Here is a 23,333-nt window from a genome sequence, read left to right on the forward strand (position 1 = left end):
ATCTCCTTTATCTTACCGCTAAGTCTTTCATTTTTAATGAGGAGTCGTTTCATGGGTAGACAGAGCGAGAGAGCGAGCGAGAGAGTCTTTGTGTGTGTGTGTGTGTGTGAGAGAGAGAGCACACGCATGATTGCTATGTTGGTGTGTGTTATCTGGTCAACAGTGGTTCAAGGGGCCTGAGTGCAGTACAGCCTACCTGTAAATACCAATGAGTCAGTCACTGGACCAGGTCGCACAATGACACAATTCATGGCCAACAATGAGTCAAGAGACGGCGTGTGCATCTAAAGTAGCCAGAGCGAGTTCTTTAATAGATGGTGGGAACAGGAACTTACAGTGTGTACAGCAACAGACAACAAAAACAACATTCCTTGACTGCTGCTGCTTTTGGACTGGAGTGGTTTGCCTGTTGACAGGCTGATTACAATGCAGGTCATCAAAATAATAAGAATAGAACCTGTGGAAAACACAAGCTTATTTCCATCAACTGAGCTTGTGGCATATTCTTCTTTTTAAAGAACACAATAGTGTGCTGTATATTTCTTTACCAATGCTGAATGTGGGGTCATTCAGGTTCACTTTCAAGGAGATCATCAGGTCCCTTCAGGCTGAAAACGGAGGTCGTTTCCTCTGCCTAGCCAATGGTTTTCCTCTTGCTCTCCTAACTGGGTCTGGGCCCGAGGGGAAATGGACGCCCGCCCACCCACCACGTCTGGAGCACACTGGCTCAGAAGGACAGATGCTGAGACCACCGGAGATACCGTGTAAAACGTGTACAAATCTCATCCCCCTTCACAGACTTTATTAGAAACTCTTGTTATGATTAGACTGACCTTTATCTACTTGACCCAGTATATCAGTGGTTCTCAACCAATGGTCCGGGGACCGCCAGTGGTCCTTGAGGGGGTTCCAGGTGGTCCCCAGCTAAGTGATGGAAGAGTTGGAAACCAATTGGTCCCTCATAGATCTTTAACTCTTGAGAGTGTAAAATGTTACCGCTCTCAAGAGTAAAATTATTGTTAAACATCTGCATTACTTAATTAAAGAATTGTTACTGTTTTTGATCAACGTTTGCCTGTTAATCTCTCCTATGGCATCACATCAATACACATGGAATTGTGGACAAAATCGTATCCAACGACAACAAAATATTCTTAAGTTTTGGGTCTGAGAGTCTAAATCTCATCAAACGGTGGTCCATGGCTCAAAAGCTTGTCACTCAACTGAACCATCACAGAATGTTTATACAGTATGTCTGAGGACCTTTGCTTTTATCCACAGTACGGAACATTTAAAGAGTTTTATTTTTGTTAGTCCGTCTAACCCTTAGTTAGACGGAGACTCTTAGGACCACATGGTTGGTCAACTAAATTCACAACAATTTGGTGTCAGGAAGTGGGATACCAAACTGAGGTAAGTCACTTTATGATTATTTCAAATGTTTTTCTCGTATTTCCATGTTTTAGGTTGGGTTAAGGTTTATTTTAGTTCAATCTTGCATGTCTGTTTTTTTCCCCCCTAGCTTGCAAATTCCAATTTCTAGTTATATTGACTGTATAAGTGACGTGGTAGTGTGTTGTCCTACCACTTATCCTATTGTAGGTGCACTCTCTCAAAGAGGTGAGGTCTTTGTCAGGAAAAGCAAATGGTCAAATCCAATAGCTACTGGTTGCTTAATTATTGTGTATTTTTTTCCATATGGCTATATTTATCTGCTGTAATTATCGGGAAAAATAAAGCATGATTGAAGGAGGATTCAGCCTAACGCATGGACACACACACACACACACGGCAGCTCCACTCTGCATCTCTGGGAAGATAAAATATTCACATCCTACATCGCTCTTCCCTCTGTGTACTTGTTCTTTAGAGCATGTGTCATTGAGGCAGATCGGGTTCGAGAGCACAAACACACTGAGCATGCAGAGTTTACAGATACAGTACATTCACACCATCCCCCGCCACCCCCCCCCCCCCTCCCCAAACAGGCACACACACACAAACACTTCATAATAAATAAACAGTGGTGGTGTTTCTTCTAACTGGTGGGAGGATTACATAAAGCAAAGCCCAGTGCACCACCAGCACCACCACATCCAGCTTGACCTCCACCCATTGAATGAATAAGATAAGACCACAAGCACACAGGGGCAAAACAACAACGCAAGATGGATCGGAAATCTCTATAGTTATGGAACAAAGGCACGTAAACAAGCAGGGTGATGATTGGCTGCCCTTATGACTATATTACATAAGAGATGTGAGGATGAATTCTTCACAGTGTAGCCTCTGTTCCGCATCTCTTCCCTACGTCGCTAAATTAGCCATCCCTGTTCTCTTGTACTACATTCGTTAACCTAATTATGGCGGCTAATTGGAAAATGGGGTCGAGAGCCACTTGAAGTTGTGTGACGTGGAGAGACAGAGAGGGGGTGCGGGGGTGGGGTGGGGGGGGTCTAAAAGCTCTTCAGTGTCAGCACAGGAAGTAGAGAACAAAAGTGGGTGGTAGTGGTGGTGGTGGGGGGTGTGAGAGGAAGGATGCATGGAAAAGAGTGGAATATATCATATCTCTCACACACACATACTGTATGTCACAGAGTGTGAAGATGGACCCTTGCAGGCTTGTCCTTAGAGCAGGGGTCTTCAACGTTTTTCAGCCCAAGGACCCCCTAGTTGAGAGAGAGATGAAGCAGGGACCCCCTCTACATATTGTATTCATGTTAAATGTGTGTTTTCAGACATTTAACCACTTAAACCTTCATTTGGCGCTCCATTTGGTCTGCTCTTTTTTCCTTTTGCTGAAAATAGCCGATCTACAAGTTCACAACGTTGTGTGCTTGTAGATCTGCTATTTTCCGCTAATATTCCCCTCAGAATAGGGATGATATGGTTCAAGTTGTTAGTGTAAAAATAAAGTCCCTAACATACGAAGATTTGGCAGTCCCCCCCCCCACCCCTGTAGTAACTCTGAGGACCCCCTAAGGGTCCCGGACCCCCTGTTGAAGACCCCTGCTTTAGAGTCAAGAGTTAAAATATCCATCGCGTCGAGTATCATCTTTCAGTTTTGACCAAAGTGAGGATGTCTGTCTTTGTGAGCGTCTAAAAGGAGGACTGAATCAATTCATTATTAGACAGGTCCAAAAATTTCAGGAGACAATGAAAGGATATAGGGCAAAAAACATGAAAAATGTCTCTCATGCAAAATGAATGAATTCAGATTGATAGATTTGTGCCATGATGTTAGGAGTGCTGAAGTGAACAGAACAGAATGAAGAATAAAAGATGAAGGGGGTGGGAAGAAAAACATTTTCCTCTGTGCCAAAATTGATTTCTCCTCAATGCTAGAGATAGCAAAACAAAATGAGGTCAGTGTATTTTGAGAAAACATTGCTGATTTCCACTCCAGGGCATTCATCCATCTCTAAAAGCTACTTGTTCTGTCCTGCAAACAGTGCACACATAAATACACACAAACATATTACAAACGGAAATGACACGCAACTGGAACCATTTCAGGAGAGAACCACCAACTGATGAGGTCCAGTGGGAATCAGTGATGGGTCGTTCATGGTCGATTCGTTCAAAAGAACTAGTTCATTGCCGTGAATAGGAACAAAATCGCTCACTTCCTGAAACTGTTACGTTCATGCCCCTCGTCCCTTCCCCCCATACACAGGACGGGAGGGCGGCCTGTACGCGTGACATAACGCTGACATAACGCTCCCGCGATAGTGTTTCTCACTAGACAATTGCGCTACTGAACGGTGAACGTGAACGAATCATTTGAACGGATCATTGCCGTGAACATGAACGAAATCGTCCGTTCATGTTTTTTTCCCACCACTAGTGGGAATCACTCACAATGAGTAGTGAATGCCATCATCTGTTTCTCCACCCTACATGCTGTAGCAGTCAGCATCAGGCCTGAAAATACTTGAGTCCACCCGGCATTGTTTGAACACCAATTATCATGTCATGCATTGACTTGTAATGTAAAAAAAGTACTATTATGTAGTTTTTTGTGTGAATAAAATGTATTTTGTCCAATCTGTATGGTATCTGGCGGGTGTATGTTAATACAATATAACGTATACAATTGGGGTGGTTGTAATTTGGTCTCCATGCTCTTCTATTGAGACATTTAGATCCTGTGTCTAGGTTGGACACGACCCGACACAATCCTGTTTGTGGTTTGGCACAAATCTTCAATTTCTCCTCCCCTGAGCAAGCAGGCAAGCTCTATTAGCTCAGTGGTAGAAATGGCAGCATTTGCACAGGAGACCCGGGTTCAAATCCAGGGTAGAACAGGAAGGTTACATAGTGCAGCTTTAAGTAGAGGGCAACGAAACATTTTAAACGCTGGAAAGTCAAATAATGTAAAATAAAAGAACCTCTAATATATGTTTTCTAGTAAACAATATATATTGTGGTGACCCTGGGAGGTCAGTCGCGCAATTACTCTCGTTCGGCACTGTTATAGCTCAAGGGAATGGTGTGGTGGTGGGGGGGGCGGTGTACTAAAGTGGCTCGAGGTGTAATTCGGTGCCAGATCAAAGAGCCAACATGAGTGAATCAGATAGATGTAGCTTCTGGTGCCCCCCCCCCCCCCCACAGGCACCACAAGCTACATCCATCTGATTCACTCATTGTCATTGTATTGAGTTTGTTGTTGCATTGTGCATATTGAATACAAGCCATTACCGGAGTCATGACGTGTATGGGGCCCAGTTTTGCATAAAAATGAAGATGTCCGCCTGACGACTCATTCTTCCGCGCAAGCTCACCACAACACGTTTTATCAATTTTAGAAATTCTGCGTTTGTAAAGGTCTGCCTGCCCCGCTACCCAACATCCTCCACACTCCAGAAAATAATGTCACAGTTGGAAGTAAACCTGCCAAAGGAGCTACCATTAAATCCAATTAGTGTCCAGTCCACATAACAAATCATGTCAACACACGCCTCATGTTGACCCTTATTTTACTTCTGTGGAGCCGTGTAATGCCGTGTAACATGGCCGTGTGACGAAGCACAAACCTGTGCTGTTGTAGTGTTAGTTACAGTGACTAAGAGGTGGTGTGTGTGGGAGCTGGGTCATCATCGATTTCACCGTCAGTGTGTCAGTTCACCCCAGCAAATTCGCCCAAGCTCTGCATAAACTCATATAGGGACAGATATCAGTATGCATTTAATTTCACAGTTAACAGTAGGAAGGCTTCCAGAACATTGCAACTGTAACTGGGCTTGAATGCTAGACATTTTTTCAAAGTACATTTATAAGCCAGTATTGTACCAAGCACAGTACGTATAACTATCAACTTCCTCCGCTTGTGATGTCATGATGCTTCAATTACATTGTGCTACCCGTCACCTTTCCGGCAGTAATTCAAACTTTTCTCATTTTTAGTCGTTTCAATATAATAAGGGATAAGGCAGATGATATACCACATGAACCCTAGCGTCCCTGTTTTGGAACGAATATTTGGCGATAATAGCAATACAGACTCACAACGCATCTTGATGCAGCTATTTTCGACAAAGAATTTTTGTGTAGATGGAAAAAGGAGGGTGCTTAAACCCCTGGGGGACTATAGGGTTTAAGAAACTTTAAGTGGCTGGTTACTGATGTAATCGGGGAGGAATGCATAAACTGGATAGTGAATGGATATGACTAATGACAGCCATGCTGTTAGTCCTCTATTCCTTAATCACATTATGGAAGCTCTGAGGGGTTAGGGAAGGTCTATTGCTGGAGTCGAGCTGAGACCTTCAATATGAACTTCATTTATCCCACTAATGGTTATGGACCTTATTTTAGTTGCAGTGCAACTTAGTGAAATTACTAATGAGGAACATTTGGTAGCATCCCAACAGTCCATCTCTCTTACGCTGGTGGTAATACATATTGTTTTAACAGTGCAGCAAGCGCAGAGAAACATGGACGCCTTTGATAACTTCATAATGTTAAGACAATACCAACACTCAGGCTCTGAACCTTTCATTTAGATATTATGTTACCAAAGGGTATTATGAAAATTCAAAGATCATAGTCCGGGAGAAACAATTCGTCACATGGTTTTTAGACTCCATAACCTTGCACTAGGCTAGACCATTGGTTCTCAAAGTGGGGTCCGGGGACCCCCAGGGGTACTTGAGGGGGTTCCAGGGGGTCCCCAGCTAAATGATGGACAGGAACCAAATGGACCCTTATGGGTCTGTAACTCTGAGAGTGTACAAATGGAACCAAATGGACCCGTTAACAATATGAATTGGGGTCCCAGAGATATAAATGCCATTAAATGAGGGTCCCTGGCATATTTTTTTAAATGGGGGTCCGCGGGCTAATAAGTGTCAATTTGGGGGTCCTTGACATGAAAAAGTTTGAGAACCACTGGGCTAGACGGTAACAAGCCCGTAAAGACATCCACGGATAAGCTACCAGTATACGTCTGATTCTGTGGGGACTGTGATGTAGTGCACTTTTATGTGAGGAGGTAGAAACTAGCCAGTACAATACAGTGAGTCCACAGAGTCACTGCGGAACCGCTGTTAAGTAGGCTGCGTCTTAACCCATTAAGACCAGGAAAGCATCCGGGTCATTTTAAGGTTTCTTTGGCTATTCAAAAATAGCAGATCTACAAGCTCATAGCACGGCACCGAGTGCTACGCTACGAGCTCGTAGATCTGCTATTTTCTTTTAAATCGTGTGAAGTTTTGTGCAAATCATTGAAATATATATTATTTTAAACGAACATTTTCTCAAATCCCATCTCAAATCTTTGCTTCATGGGGGTCCCTGGAACAAAATATTTTGAGATGGGGGTCCACGGCCAAATACATTGGGGGGGGGGCCCTTGACATGAAAAAGTTTGAGAACCACTGACATAGCAACAAAAACTATAGGATTTAGAAGACATTTGTAGAATCCCCAGAAGCAAAGATTTGAGTTACAAATGTTTGCTTTAAAAAAAATATATATATATTCAAAGATGTGCACACATTTTCAAGATTTTTCAAAAATAGCAGATCTACGTGCTCGTAGCGCGGCACTCGGTGCCGTGCGCTTGTATATCTGCTATTTTTGAATAGCCAAAGAAATCTAAGAAGAATGGGTTAATGTATGTGAAGAGGCAAGTGCCCGCGTGAGCACGAGTTGTACACTTTTGTAAGGACAGCTTTTTGGGTGCTCAGCTCACAGGTCTACACTGGTGACGCAATTGGAGCTTGTTGCGAGAGTGCTTCATGAGAAACCAGGTTCTTCTCTCATAACTTTGCTGGTGTCCCAACAAATCACGTTTGCTAACAGTCACCCAGCCAAACAAATAGGCCGGCATGCACTTTTGGCACTTCCCCTGCAGTTACACGGAATTGTGTTTCCCAATGTCATTAAAGCAAATGAAATGTGTGCACATTGGAGTAATGGTACCGTATTGAGACAGGAAAAAAGCCTTAAAACCTGTTGTTTATTGTTTATAAGCATACAGTTCCCACTTAAGGAGAAAAACAGAAACTGTTCCGTGACCTGAATACAAACAAACCTCCATGGCGGAGCATTTGTGATGTGTCAGGGAAACTGGCTACTAAGTTGGCCTACGATCAGCCTTTTGTTCAGTTATTGAAATCAGTGTGAGGTGCGAGTCTAACCCACTGGTAGCAGGGGTCCAATTAGAGACTTGTGCTGTGACCCAGCGGACCCCTTAACAGAACATTACTGCACCGCTGAGCGTGCGTGTTTGACCGAGAGAGAGAAAGAGGGAGTGAGACTGAAGGAGAAAGAAACAATGTTTGAGACATTGCCATGTATTCATATTGGGTTTTCATTTGCCTGTTGCCAATGTGGAACAAAGGGCCAGATATGCAAATACTGACACTTCACAGATTCAATCACATATACTTGACTTGAGGACTTGATAACCATCTTATCCATAATAATCATCATCCGGATAGAGGTCCCAGCTGGGGGAAACCAAAACCGGGTCACTAGCCTTTTTTCTCAAACACAACACTACTGTACACACCTCCACCAAGCTACAGCCTCCTGCTGAAAACAGACTGGCAAATAACTACTGGCCAGAGAGTAACACCCCCCAGATAGGCTAAATCCAACACCACAGAAAATCCAACACCACAGATCGCAGTTACTGTGGCAACCAAGAGACTGGTTTGGAGTACCACATCAGTCGCATACAGTACATTTGGCAACCTTAACCAGTCACAGGCTGTCACAGTCTCTTTGTGTCATTGAACACAAAAGTGTCACATAAAAGTGGCAGTTAAATTAACAATCAGATGTTTTTAGTGCATATACTATTCTGCTAAATGCAAGTTCCAGGAAGTAATCCTAAGTGACAGAAATTGAGGAAAGTATTCAAAAGCATCAAGAACTTGACCCCCAAATACAACTTCATAATGTGTACTGGGAGTTCTTCCAAAGAACAGATTCAAGAGGAGATCAACATGTGTCATGCAATTAGTTTTATAACTCCTCCAGTCAATTAAAAAATCATTAAGGCTCTGAGGTATCTGAGGTAGTTCAGTGGAGAGTAAGTTGCTAATTGAAATTCTCTACAGCACCCCCATTGATTGGACATCAACATCAACAGTACGGTAACTATTAATGGATGCAGTTTAGCGAGTGCCTCTCTTTTTAAAACTTTTAGAGCCATCCGCAACAGAAGGTACAGTACAAGGCATTTAGAAGGAAAGCAGAAGGTAAAATACTACTTCAAAACATATTTTAAATTGATGAATTGTTTTGTTACAGCTGAAGTATCCAGATAGTGTTCATGTCACCCTGACACATTTCAGTGAGTCAGTGAATAACTTGATAAGAGGTCACGTGCAATGGCTACTGCAGTATTGCTGCAAATTAATTCTCTCCACTCTTTGCTGAAAATGTTGGATTACAGGTAGGCTTACCAGTAATTAGAAGATCTAAATATTACAGCTAGCCAGGCTCGTTTAGAAGGGTGTTGACGGATGAATGACTCCCATTTAGGAGAGGTATTTCTCTATACCTCTCCTCTTCTGGATCTAAAACTCAGACCTGGTGTCTCCCAATATGGGAGAACTCAGTCGGGTGAGTTCATCTGTAGTACACAAGGAACTTAACATTGGCCCTAGTGCAACAATGGCAACATGCCAGTTGTATTCCTCAACTTCAAATCCCATGGACTTCAAATCCCATGAACTTGGTTTACACAAACTTTCACTGCCGGGAGAAATGGCCTCCTCATCAAAGGGAACATTTCATCTGTGTGGGTGATGCATGTTTAAGTTTCAATTCTAGCAATAATGGCCATGACTGCATGGTGTGGGGCTGAGGGGATCGGTGTGGGTCGCTGCTCAGCTGGGTGGGCCTGGTGGGCGTGTGCAAGCCATGGCCGGTGCACGGTCGGCCAGTGCTACTGCAGCTGGAGGAGGAAGCTGCCACAGGAATGATTTGCTACCCACAGATATGTCAACTTTAACCCATGACCGAAGAATACCGTCCACTGCCACAACACTCCCCGAAATCCTCTACTCTCTGTTCTTTCTTCCCTTATGTCTCTCCCTCTCTCTATGGGTAATTACAGCCTAGGCCCGATCACAGTAATTATGGACTATTTCAACAAGGATGTGGAATGTCTCCTTCTCTCCCTAGTACCACCCCCACACAAAAGCATCTTCATGCATCTTAATGCAAAGAATAGCCTAATCACTGGACTCAAGTGAGTTGTTTTTTTTCCCTTCTTTTTTTTACAGCGATCATGTCAGTGAAAAGTGACTCATCCGAGAACCGTCCTTCCGTGATGGCACCTAATAAAACGGCATAGCCTCGCATTTAAGCCGTTACTTCAGTCTCACTACTCGGTTCCTATCTCAAATCATTGAAAAAAGAACAGTGGAGGAAAAAAAGCAGAGCTCTGTAAAAGAAAAGGAGAGAACGTCTCGGTCTCTAAACCAATCCGCCCCCGGACGCGGAGAGAAGGTGGGCGTATGGAGCACACAGCACACTGCTCACTCTGCACCGCGCACGCACACACACAAAAGCCCAGTGAAAGAAATCTACAGAGATCCACAGGCAATGGATGTTATTATGATGATGTCTCCTGTATAACATAATGCAATCATTCGAAAGGAACGGATCGCTAAAGTTGCTGAAGCGCCTTATTTTAGAGCTAGGTGTCCAGGAACTCAAGCCATTAAGCTCTGATCAAATGTAAGCACTGTGAAGGCCAGTGCAGCCTGACATTGACAAATGACAAAATAATACAGTAGTAGGTGATTGATAGCATCTTTATTCCAATCGTTGGCACTGACTGCATAGTTCTTAATGCTAGACAGGGGGGAACATTTTTCACAATGGCCTATATAAGACGATGGCTATTCACTATTAAAACAACAATGCATTTTTCATCAACTGCCACATAAAGAGTCTCCAACACTCGTGTTCACATGCATGTAGACAAATACACACTTTCTCTCTCTGCCTTTCCCTCTTTACAGGAGCAATTGTTGCTAAGAAACCACCTGTTGACAACTTCTGCATGAGTATGTGGCGAAGCTGTTTTGGTAAGTAGACAATACATTTCTGAATGTTAAATCCTACTGTATATACATACTGTTGTATGTCAGTCAAATGTTCAGCTATTATTATGATATGGCCAGAATAGGGATGCTATGGCTCATGTGGTTAATTTAACTTAAATGATCACCAGTCATATCAGGACTTCATACCATTTAGATCCAGAGAGTGTGATGCATAAACTACTTGATCAACTGTTACTATTTGGGAAAAGTAGCAGCAGGTTGTTGTTTTTTTGTTTCTACCCCAGTTATGTTGACAGACTGGGAGTGTGTTGCATTAGAACAGGAGTGTTGTCCTGAGGGCTGGCACAGATGGTACACACCCTAAACCTGCCAGGGAATATACAAAACCCTCCTAGTGCACAAAATGGAGAGAACACTAAGCACTGCTACACTTGAACTTCACATGGTACCAGACTGGACACACACACAAGTCTGTAATGAGACTTGATGTGACAGCAGCCTTAAGAGGCTTGGCCTGGTGCACTATTGTACATGACCCTGAGGTGCAGGGGCTGCCCGCCGGTGACACAGACAGCTGGTGGAGATCACCGTTAACACTGTGACACACATGCATGTGCACACGATGTCGATGTGTCAGCCGGAAAGATCTTCCCTCAGCTGGTCAGCGCATGCACGGATGACTAGGTCCTTATCAACATGTCTGGAAAATGTCTCCGTCAACGTGACTGAGCGAGAGTTGAAGTGAATCACTGATGGATCATGCTCGGTTGCTAAGGTTTACAGGATTCTTTCCTTTTGACTAGCATCAAGGCACCCGACAAGCCAAGGAGTGCCTTTGGACTTTACCAAACCAATAATGCTCATAATGGGATTCCAACTCACGCCCTCACTGTGCTTACAAACCCTGCCCTGTTGAACACACACACACACACACACACACACACCCACACACACGTCACAGCGGAAGCTGGTCCACCCCTCTCCTCCCCCCTGTGATCACTCAGCATCTGTACAACCATCCTACCGTCTCCTCCACCAACTGTGATAGAGCCCGACCGATGCCAGATTTGTGGGTCTGATGCCGATCACAAGACCTAGACCACCGATTATCAATGTTTTGACCGATATTTTGTCAAAAAGTGCTAAATCAATTCTAATCGATTTGAAAAGCGTAGATTTGATTAAAGTTTTAAAAAACTCAGCTCACTCACAACGCATCGCAACACGTTGTGAGCTTGTAACTAATTTGGATTTTTTTTTTTGCCTGTAATGACATATACCAAGATAGCGACACCAAGCCTAATGTGGTTAAAATTCCGGACACATTGGCTGCGTGATTGACGATACCGATGTTGTTTAAAGAAAGCAAATATTGGCCGATATATCGGCCAATCTGATATCAGTCCGACTCCAATATCTTTCTCTTCCTTTCTTCCTCAAGTGAACAAACAAGACAGACGGTCACGCATGCAGTCAAGCACAGAGGAGCAGCTTCCGACACAATGGAATGCTATCTACAGTACTATAACCTGCCACAATGGGGATTCAAATACTCATCTCTGCCAGGATTTGGACAGATGTTTTTGTTCCTGCTCTGGTATGAAACGATGGACAGATTTAGGTTACTGTCAACGCTAAATCATATAAGAAACGTGGCACACAATGACTCTTAAGCCTAATTTATACTTATATTTAAATGTATATGGAAATTTGTTATTTTCATCTTAGCGCCACGGTCGTGTGACAAAGTATAAATTAGCCGTAAGAGGTGAACAAGCCTCAAACATCACAACATGGCTTTCAGGAGGCAGGCAGCAGTCAATATTGAGTGCAAAGGTTATTAAACAACAAGTAAACAAGTTCTTCAAGATCCTGAAAGGTACACGTGATGTCATGATTTACTTACAAAAAGGTTGTTTGTTCTCCCTACCAATATTGCGTTATATAAGATTAGGGAGAAACAACAAGCATGATGAATGAATCATAGCTGGCTTGATAACGCGGACCTTTGTTCACTTGGATTTATTCAGCCAAACAATTGTACTCCACTCCACACTACCTCTATGTAATCTAGAGCCAAACATGCACCATCGCAGCCGATATGCCAAAAGGCTTGGGAAGAGAATTTGACAAGATGTCAAGAGTGATGTTTTAAGGGCACGGTGTGATTACTGAATAGAATATATCTAAATGCTTCTGGCCCTTTGTAACAGGTCCATTTGAGGCGAGCTATTCATTCATACCCACCCCAAATGAAAGTGGACAGTGTGGTCTTAGCCCCAGATATTGATAAAGTAATAGCGGTAGATCATGGAGCCAAAAACTCAAACAACTTGTCACTGGAGAGTATTTAATAAAATAAAAGAAACTGTCCATTACCAGTCCTTGAAGACCATTTATTGTTGTGGAATGTGTACTTTGAAAGACTAGGCCGATTTACAATTGACATGGCGTCTTGGGGTCTTAACAAATTAACCCCTTCCCTTCCTAATGCAAAGCTACAGGGCTGGGTAGAACTGAGAAACGGTGTGCTGTCAGGCCGTAGGTCAGATCCCTGGTTTTTGGCAGTGATGCCGTCTCTCTTGCCTTCCACTTCACCACCCACCAGTGGACTGAGGTGTCAACAGGTCTGAGTAGAGCTTAAGTTCTCAATAGCCAACAACCACTGCTGTGGGGTGAGAAGAATCCACAGACACGATGCCGGTTCTAAATGGTGCGCAGTCTGCGCACTTTACAATGTGCATTACCTTCACCTCAATTCACATCAACACACTGATGCTGGAGGCAATGCACCAACCTGCTCATTGGCGGAGCAGTTCAGTGCATTCAGTGTCTTGCTCAAGGACACTTCAACACAAAAGCCAGGAGCCGGGGATTGAACAGGGAACCATCCTATTAAAAGATGGCAACTCCACCGCCTGAGCCAGTGCCACCTCAGGTTCTACTGAAGGATCACATGTCCAACGTAGCCCATACAGACTAACCCGCATACTAGGTAGAATGCATAGAGTATTGGATAAGACCTGGCTTTGTAACCAATTTAGCACAGAGAGTCCCCTTCCCCTGGTGGCTCTAAAAGAAGCACTAGTCACTCATCCCTGGCAACTCTCTGCTCATCTGACCTCCTTTCTGATAGATGGCCATATTCCCTGTAGAGAATTAAGCAGCTCCCCTCATCCTATTTTTGGAGTATGGCCTTCTTTAAAGGGGAAATAGTGGGGGTTTAGGGCAACAGAACGATGACCAGGGCAGTAGGGACGTGGTTCCGTTTTTGCTATGCAAAAAATAATCCCAGTGCCAACACAGGTGTGGCGCCCTGCCCTCACATTCTGTTGGCATCGACCGTGCTTTTCAGTCTGGAACATGTGTTAGAGACAAATGGTTCGACTTGGAAAGGAAAGTAACTTCCTACAGTAGCCATCCAGGTGTCTAATGTGGGCCAAAGTTGAACTTTTTGTCAATCAATTTCATTGAAACAATCACAAATAGTCAAGTCTATACTCAGTAGTATGCACAGGCAGGGGGCTGTCAAATTCTGAGGTGCTTTAAGGAAATCTGATTTGTTCCTAGACTTCCTACAGTATATATCCTACAGTATAACCTTCAGTTCATGGGTACAATATTCTATTAGACTTTCAAACATTATTAATCATGACTGGACAGGTATAGAAAATGAGAGCATAAGTCTGAGAGAGAGAGAGGGAGAGACATATTTGTGCAGAACAGGTTTGGATGTTGAAATCCCTATAGGGTTCATGTTTGCAGTAGGCTACCTGTTGCAACACAGCAGACCTTCTGCCCACCCAACACAGCACACTAACTCCTGAAATCCCTCTCTACTCCAGCAAGTGTGGTTTGTTTAAACATAATGTAAAAGCACCACTAGACCAATGGTGAATGAATAGGTACATCACAGGAATACTCTGAACGCGTAATGGTTAATAAATAAGCTCGAGAGAGCGAGAGAGAGAGAGCGAGAGAGAGAGAGATTTAAATTCTACAAAGATAAAGGCATTGTGGCAAACAAGACAGGTTAAATACGCAACTATGAGGCAAACTTGTATGAATTTGGATTTGTTGTGTTGTGGCACTCTGACAGAGCAATGTAAAGCATTGGTTCTCAAAGTGTGGTCCGGGGACCCTCAGGAGTCCTCCAAGCAACCTTTAGCGGCATCTGCTATTTTTGAAGATTTTTTGAAAAAGTCGGTCCCTGGCACCGCACAAAACATTTTCAGACGGGGGTCCGCGGCCAAATACATATTAATTTGGGGGTCCTTGCCATGAAAAAGTTTGAGAACCACTGATTTTAAAGGATTGATCATAACTGATCAGGTAAATAAGACTATCCTTCGGTAGACAGACTATACCTCTCTCTACCTCTATGTAAAATGATCATGCGCTGATGATCGAGGAATGGCTGAGCAAATTATATTTGACACATTTGGCACAAATTACAATATCGATGGCCTGGGTCTTATAAATCAATAATATGTTACGATACATTGTATCGCGAAGGTGAAAACTTTCTTCATTAGTTGAACGACACTCGTTTACCTTGTAGACATTCTCTGTAACGCGGTGGACCTCGTCGGTGCGAGACATCTTGAAATCTTCAGCCAAGACCATAAACGGTATTATCCTTTTAGGAAAGAAAAAAAAAAGGTATCCAACGTAAAATGCAAAAAAAATAAAAAATATATACAGGTAAGTAAACTATAGCTCAATCACATAAGCTAACAGAGAAGCGGTGTGTATTGAATCAAACGCTCCTCTCTCTCTCAGCACCCTGCACTCCAACCGAACGGAACGCAGCCTCAGTACTCTGAGCTGATCAACGTGGAGCGTCGCTGTGTGTTAGAGATAGAAGGTTTTGATGCGCCGCCTCGGTGCCTGAATCACCGCCTTCCCATGATATAACTCAGTGGTTCTCAAACTTTTTCATGTCAAGGACCCCCAAATTGACACTTATTAGCCCGCGGACCCCCATTTAAAAAGATATGCCAGGGACCCCCATAAGAGAAGATTTTTTACGGCTCTATCTATCAGTGATTCTCAACCATTTTAATTTCAAGTACCCCCAGTTTGACATGCATTAGGGCTACAGACCCCCATTTAATGGCATTTATACATCTGGGACCCCAATTCATATTGTAAAATCAATGTTAACTTAACTCTGAGAGTGTACAAATGGAACCAAATGGACCCGTTAGGGTCCATTTGGTTCCATTTGTACACTCTCAGAGTTACAGACCCATAAGGGTCGATTTGGTGCTAGCCCTGAAACATGACTGTCATACAAGCGTCATGTGAACCATGGCTAGATTTGGTGCCTAATCTATCATTTAGCTGGGGACCCCCTGGAACTCCCTCAAGGACCCCTGGGGGTCCCCGGACCCCACTTTGAGAACCAATGATATAACTATTATAAGTCACATTTATATAGAATCAATGAATGAATCAACCCTCGAAAAACTCGTTTTTACCAAGCAACAAACTCATTTTAAAATACCTATGCAGTAAATGCAACAATTATCACTATGAACTCAGTGGATAGTGAATCAGTTTGTTAGACATTTTTAACAACTCAAACGGAAAACAACGCTTTTATAAGGCTTGTGCCCATGACCAAAATCCCTGTCTACTGAGAAGGAATTGTGTATTCTAATAAAGTGTGTGTAAAAAGATAAAAATGCATCCACCATGATGATGCAAACATCTGAACATTGGTGGAAAGTAACTAAGTACATTTACTCAAGTACTGTACTTATAAGTAAAATGTTGAGGTACTTTTACTTTAGTGGAGTATTTCCAATTTCAATACTTTTACTTATACTCCACTACATCTCAGAGACATATTGTACTTTTACTCAACTATAATAATTTGAAAACATTAGTTACTAGTTACTTTTGGTACTTTAAGTAGCCTATATTTTGATGCCAATACTTTTGTACTTTTACTCAAGTAAATTTGTATTACCAGACCTTTACTTGTAACAGAGTATTTCTACATTGCAGTATTGATACTTTTACTTAAGTAAGAAATGTGAGTACTTTTTCCACCACTGCATCTGAGAGCCCACAATAAAATGTCATCTTGCCCAGTCAATATTAATTGGTATAATTGTTTTATGTGAGCTCAGTTGCACTCCAATTGTTTTCAGTAGCACCAAAGGTGTTGTTTTTTTTCTCAGTGGATAATTAGAGTAAGGTTAGTGCCATTGGACATTGTACATTGTAATTAGATTCTGAGTGCCCCATTAAGATTGTAAACAGTGTATTGGTAGCTAAAGATAAGACTTGTCTGGGTAAATTGTTTCCCACATATCTACAAGTGGCTTTTACATTCTGTCAATAATGCCACACATCACTTGGGGTGTGAATGTGGACACCTGTTTTAGTGCCAACAAAAAATAAAGAACTGGAGAGTGGTGCCCCCCTCTGGTCAATGCATGCAAGTTCTCCATTCTAACTGTAGGCTTTATTATAGTGTAATTTACATTAACTATAATCACAGTAAGATAATTATAACAAAAAGGTAAAATATGACTATGATTTTGTTAAAACCACCAACAAAACCACAAAAATGTTGTTTGCCACACTTGACTTTAATATGTAAAACATCTAAAAGTACTCCCATCATTCTAATAAATACCCTTGCAATGCAACTCATACAAAGAACAGAACAATCTTCTTTGCAATATGTAGTTCATTATTTGTTAAAAAATAAGTAAGTAAAACTGTGCACAGTCAGGATGTAGGATACAAGAGCACAGCTACAGTGCTAGTCTTCTGGAATGAGTGAAGGAGCATTGATGTCTGTGTATCCTGTCAAAAACACAGCCTCCTTTCCTTGAAGATGAAATACTGTAACCAAGACAATCAGTAAGACAGCAGCATGCCTGTGGTAGCAGCGTGGCTCACAGCCTCAGCCTGATTACCTAAAAGCCTAATATCTCCCCCTGGGCTGGCTATAAGAATCTTCCTTTAGTCTAGTGGTGGATAAGATGTTGTCTTTCCATACGTAAACCGGGGTTCGAATCCCGGGCGTTACACCTGCTCCATCCATGCAATGTATGCAAATGTAGGAATCAAACACCAAATCTAGTTTTCTAAGCAGTCAGCATCTCTCTGTCCAACTTGTTCTTGGCTTGTTTCCTCTCTAGAAAACAGAATCAAAGACAAATAAATGGTCATCCTCAGGGAAAAAGTATGTCAGTATATAGGGATGGGATCATTTTTGAAGTGTAGGTGAAGGTGACTGTATGATGGTATATAACAAAGTGATGAACAGCTAATACCTGGCTCAGGTTTAGCTGCATCTTGGACCTCTGGCAGTGGCTCAGCAGGGACCTCTGGAAGTGATAAATCTTCTCCCTGTTTCAGGAACACAGACAATAGATAATACAATCTGTATCTGCATCACTTATCTGTTGGGGCCAATATTACCAAAAATATGCTGGTGTACCAAGTTCTGGTAACCTTATGCAACCTTTTCAGAAAAGCCAATATACAAATAACATAGAAGAAAAAAAATAGGGAGTGCTGCACTGGGTTAAGAAAAATTGTGTTGGCACTGTAAGTAAAAAAAGATGCTCTTCAAGGATAGAGCAAGTAGTCGAGTAAGAAGCCGAAAAGATACCCTAAGCACTCTTATTTATTATTACAAAATAAAAATCCATTATTAAATCATGACTTTACTGATGCCATTGGAATCGGAGAGGCTTCATCAGGGTAAGTGACATACCCCGTCACTTCACTCTTGGTCGAAACGCGCCAGTGAATCCATCATTTAATAAAGGATTTCTAATGTATAATAAGAGTGCCTCGAATGTTTTTTCAATTGCCATCCAATACCCATGCACTTCCATTATAAGTAAGCTTGACAGTCATTGATTTTTATTCTCATACAAATGACATTATCCGTGGGACCGGGTGAGGGTAGTGGACTTATTGCCAGATGGTTGTCAGTTCAAATCCCTGGACAACCCCTCACACTAAGGTGCTCTTTAATGTACACCATCATATTTAACATTGTCTTCATACATTTGTTTTAGGGCTAATGTTCCAATTGGAGCTATGAAACTGAGCAGTATTCTGTGTCTCTGAAATGCTGCTGAAAGGTGACCAGTAATGTCACTAGGAACACAGCGAAACACCGAATCAGAGTTACCAGACAGAAATGGGAAGTTTCTGTCAATATGGGTTGTAATGTAATAATTGTTCTCCTTTTAAGAAAGGCACTCAATCCCAACTGGACCTGCAGTCCTCCTTGGGTGATAGCATGTCATTGGTATGAATGCGAAGCTTTGTTGCTTATAAGAAAGAGCACGAAGTATATGCTCAGTCAATTTTACCTTGCCTTCAATACATTAAAGGCAGCAAAAAGGCACATGGACACCAACCTGAGTGATAGCTTCCAGCTCTGCTAGAACAGCGTCGTCATCTTCCTGTGTTAAGGACCCAGCCAGCATCTCGTCGATTTGCTGTCACAACAACAAAGTAATTGTGTATTAGATGTGTATGACGGCACAGTAGAATTATTTGCTGACCAACCAAGTTAAAGTATAATTTCCCTTTATGTCTAATTTGTGGTTTTATTACAGAGTCATGTTCTAAATGCTTTTTTTTGTATTGGTCAGTCTGTCAAAGATTGTGGAGAAAACAAGTCTCCATCATATTTAATATAATCAAACAGTATCCTCCCAACATCCGAATTTATATAATTCAAACAAACAAGCAAAATGTCACTGCCATTAAATAGCAATTCAGGAAATAGGAATTCAGTTTTTAGTTTTAATGAATGAGAGAAATTATAGGTAGCAGTACTTGAGCCTGGCAATTTGTCTGATATCCAATTCCAGGATCACTAAACAAAATTACACAGCTCAGAATGCTTGTACATGACATCGAATATGTGGTGGGCAATGAAAATGTTTTACCCTCTGATACTCAATAGCTTCCTGTGTCTCATCCATGATTCTCTCCACATCTTCTATGGACATGACCTGCATGAACAAGACAAGAAAACTAGGCATTTAGCAGATGCTCTTATCAAGAGAGCGGATTGGAGTAAATGGCATGAACTCTAGTAAACAAATGATAGTGTAAATGGTCAAGTAAATAGAGTGCAAAGAAAGATAATTAAGAGCTACAAAGTAACTACTTACTCACTCACTAAACTAAAGAAAATGCTATCTAAATAACATAAATAACATTGTGGTCAAGCAAATAGTAAATGGCTGTTTAAATAACAGCACATAACCAACATGCATTTCATTTCCCTTTTTTGGTTTACTTGTGAGATGAGAGAATGTTATGAGCAAGATGTGAGCACTGTTTCCAAGGATATGGTGCAGCTACACTGCTGTAGTCAAGGATTTGCCTCTTAATCCTTTAATCCTCAAACAATATGCACAGGCTAAGCTAACTAAAAACTCACAATTGCCCACCAGAGATCACATGCTTGTAGCAAAGTTTTGATATTGTACTGAAATAATATTTGTGTATGGTTGTGTATGGTACTGACACATATCAACAGCTTAAAGGTGAATCATCACAAGACAGGGTTAGGGTCACATTCCAAAATTAAAACAGGCAAATGCACATAGTAAAAGGAATATATTACCTTATGCATGCTCTTCAGACAATCGTTGCCGACCTTGAGCCCCTCAATTACTTTCATCTCAATCTGGATGAACTCAATGTCTTGAACCTGTTGAGAAATGTTTGCATTTTTTTTTTACAACTTTATTTATAGGATTTTAAATTACAACCCCACATATACCCCACCCTCCCCGGTTCCCTCACAGAAAAAAAGCAACAATAAAACAACACTTATAAATGGGGGAAAAAATTAATAAAAATAAAAGGGAGCAGTAATTAATTTGAAGTTGGAAGTTGGAATATAATGAGCAATGTTTGCATTTTTAAACACATGGACCATAGCATACCATAAATAGGCCACCTATCTGTATCTATAAACAACCACCTATCTGAATGCCATGACGGCAGGCACTGCACTCCCTTGAGTCCTTACCAATGCGTGCAGCAAGTTTGAAGTCGGTTGGTCCCATATATGCGCATCAGCGCATGTCCGCATGACTATGGGCATGGTGGTCGCATAATGACGGGCTGCAGATATGCCTATATATGGGTGTATCGGGTTTATTTCTGGTTATGTCTGAGTCATAGTAACTGGCCATGGTCCGCCGGCCGGCCCACCCATTAACCAATTTTAATATAGGATTATGTTGGTTATTTAAAAAAGGTAGTGTAAGTGATATTTTATGGTCACATTCTTTGTTAAAAAAGTTAAAGCTCTATATTCAGAGAGTAATCACTGTTATAGTGTTTGTTCGATAACAGTGGTCTCCCCGTCTTTCCAGCTCTTTAATAAACAGAAATACATTTGCATGTGGGTTGCCACTTTGTCTGCTTACTTCTGTGTGTCATCACTTCCAATTTCACTTGTTTATCCTGTATCAGTTCTCTCTCCTGATTTAATAATATTGGTATCCTGACCTGAAAATACATTTTCTGTTTACTTAAGAGCTGGAGAGATGGGGAGACCTGTTACTGAACACTCTAGATCAGGGGTCTTCAATGTCAAGGACCCCTTAGCTGAGAGAGAGATGAAGCAGGGACCCCCACTACATATTGGATTCATGTAAATGTGTGTTTTCAGACATTTAACCACTTAAAACCCTCAATACTTTGTAAACTTGACCTTTGGCTCTGTACTTAGTCTGCTCTTTCTTCCCTGTACACCAAACCTCTTCGCCGAAAATAGCTGATCTACAAGCTCACAACGCGTCGCAGACGCTTTCTCGGAACGCAGAAGCGGAATACACCAGTGGCGCAGCCAGAACGCTAGTATAGGCTGGGCCTGAGCAGGCGCCAACATTTTTGGGGCGTTTTTTGTTACTTTATTTCGGTTTTAGGGTTAGGGTTATGGTTGGGTTAGGGTTATGTTATCTAATTCTTATTTTTGCCTGATTTTACCTATTTTTTATACAAAAATTAAGTATTAAAAAAAAAAAAATCTCCCAATTTTATTTTTTGCTAAATCGATTGGGTGGGCCAGCTCTCTATGCCACGGCCCACCCAGGCCCACCCATGGCTGCGCCCCTGGAATACACTGCTGGTGTGAATTCAGGGCTCTTTTATACTTCGGCAAGTGACCATATAGTTAAAAAACAGCTATAACTGATTTTCAACTGAAAAAAACTGATGCAATGTTACTTTACTTTCATTGAGCAATACAGCTGTGCAACGAAGTGTAAAGTAGGCTTAATCCAAAAGGCTGCCTACCATGTGCTCTAGATTTGAAATCTGATTTTCGGTCTTGTCTAGCAGCTGATCCTGGAACCGCCTCTTCTTAAGAAGTAGCAGTGCCTTCCTGTAGAAAAATGAAAATGAAAAACATGATTATGAAGCTAGTTCTAGAATGGCTGGTATTGCACACTACCACATACAATTAGAGACTACTATGTCCCAGAGCCTCACACATCTGGAGCATTTACTAACAGTACATTGCATTTGAGAAGTTATTTATGTAGCCAGTAAATGAATAGTTGACTAACCACTGCCAGACAGTTCAAAGTCCTTTTATTTTCAATAAATTAGGCTTTTGTCAGAATGTCTTTTCTGAAATTAAAATACTATAAGTGTGTGTTCTCCAGGTTTTCACAACAACATGGTATTAAATCTAGCATCCCAGTTGTAGTTTTTTAGAACAACGTAATGAGATAAACTACATAAATGACAGACACACGATGCTTACTCTTTCCTCCCATCCTTCAGCAGCTGTCTGGCCAGAAGCCTCTCTTTCTCCTGCTGCAGGGTGATTCTCTTCTGGTACTGCTTGAGCTTATCTCTCTGCTGTTTCAGTTGCTAGAGAAACACAGACAACACAGGTCTACAGGAATAACATACAGGCTTGGCATACTAGTTCAGCAAGGTGTACTGTGTGAATGTCTGCCATGTTTTTGCTAAATACAGACAGCTTTGCTTGGGTTACTAAAATGAACTCAGAAATGGGATACAGGATAGGCAGGTACTAGGGACATCTGGGCACCTCAATGTTAAATTGGAAATTTTGTCCATAATGTTAAAAAGTAAAATATTTTAAGTAATGTAAAGTATACATGATGTGAACATGCATGGAACATCATTATCATACTTAATTGTATCCTTCAACTTCTTGTTTATGCCCCAAAATGACTGTATATACAGGTTTTGTAGCAATTGGAGAAATCTAATCATACATACTTTAAAACATTTTCCAAATATTTTATTTTTTAACTCTTCCTTGATGCCCACCTATCCTGTTACCCCATAGGACTTATCTACAGTAGGCTACCTGCTGTTAGCTCTCCTTTCTAGCATCACATTCTGTTATGTTACTACTATGTATTAGTTAGTGACCTAATAATACTAACTGCCCAGTGCCTACAGTTAGCATAATGATTAAATTAAAGGGTGTTTATTGATGACAACTCTAAATCTAGTTAAATGAACTCAAGTTGAACTATAATCCATCAGCTATGGCCAGGCTGTCATCGGCTTTTACTGTAAATAAACAGACAATCCACTCACCAGGACAGCTTTGTCTTGCTCCGTTATCCGAGAAGGGCCACTCTTTCTCCCAAAAACGTTTCCCATTATTCAGCCACATCCCCGCTAGACCCCCCTGCACCAATGAGCAACTTATTACTTACTTATTATTGCAAAAAAATCGAAGCCATGTGACAACCATTCTATATCCATGGTGATAAGATTGTTTATAATAGCAGGTTGAGG

General features: G+C 41.7%; 2 protein-coding genes across 3 annotated transcripts in view; both read right to left on the reverse strand.

The window, feature by feature from the left end:
• LOC308097886 (BAR/IMD domain-containing adapter protein 2-like) overlaps nucleotides 1–15,366 on the reverse strand; it is a 68,679-nt gene extending 53,313 nt beyond the window's left edge. For both annotated transcript variants that reach the window (XM_080445992.1, XM_080445993.1), the window contains exon 1: nucleotides 15,087–15,366. In XM_080445992.1, the coding sequence (XP_080302118.1) occupies nucleotides 15,087–15,158 (72 nt within the window). In that variant the 5' untranslated portion in view covers nucleotides 15,159–15,366. The remainder of the gene's footprint in view (nucleotides 1–15,086) is intronic.
• Nucleotides 15,367–17,252: 1,886 nt separating this feature from the next.
• LOC308098163 (charged multivesicular body protein 6-like) lies at nucleotides 17,253–23,320 on the reverse strand. The gene is made up of 8 exons (XM_080446407.1): nucleotides 23,130–23,320; nucleotides 22,315–22,424; nucleotides 21,843–21,930; nucleotides 20,158–20,244; nucleotides 19,472–19,537; nucleotides 18,935–19,015; nucleotides 17,831–17,906; nucleotides 17,253–17,691 (listed from the first exon to the last, which is right to left on the reverse strand). The coding sequence occupies exons 1-8, from the start codon at nucleotides 23,193–23,195 to the stop codon at nucleotides 17,642–17,644; spliced, it is 624 nt and encodes a 207-aa protein (XP_080302533.1). The 5' UTR covers nucleotides 23,196–23,320; the 3' UTR covers nucleotides 17,253–17,641.
• Between the last annotated feature and the right edge of the window lie 13 nt (nucleotides 23,321–23,333).

Source organism: Gymnoscopelus braueri, assembly GCF_963280865.1.
Source record: "Gymnoscopelus braueri genome assembly, chromosome: 13".
In the NCBI taxonomy this organism is placed as follows: domain Eukaryota; kingdom Metazoa; phylum Chordata; class Actinopteri; order Myctophiformes; family Myctophidae; genus Gymnoscopelus; species Gymnoscopelus braueri.

Bases quoted from the DNA above. Each gene is read 5' to 3' on its own strand.
- LOC308098163 (XM_080446407.1), bottom strand. From the start codon at position 23,195: ATGGGAAACGTTTTTGGGAGAAAGAGTGGCCCTTCTCGGATAACGGAG. The intron at 22,425-23,129 runs GTGAGTGGATTG...GTGTTTCTCTAG, and splicing joins AGCAAGACAAAGCTGTCCTG to CAACTGAAACAGCAGAGAGA. The intron at 20,245-21,842 runs GTAGGCAGCCTT...ATTTCTCAACAG, and splicing joins TTTCAAATCTAGAGCACATG to GTTCAAGACATTGAGTTCAT.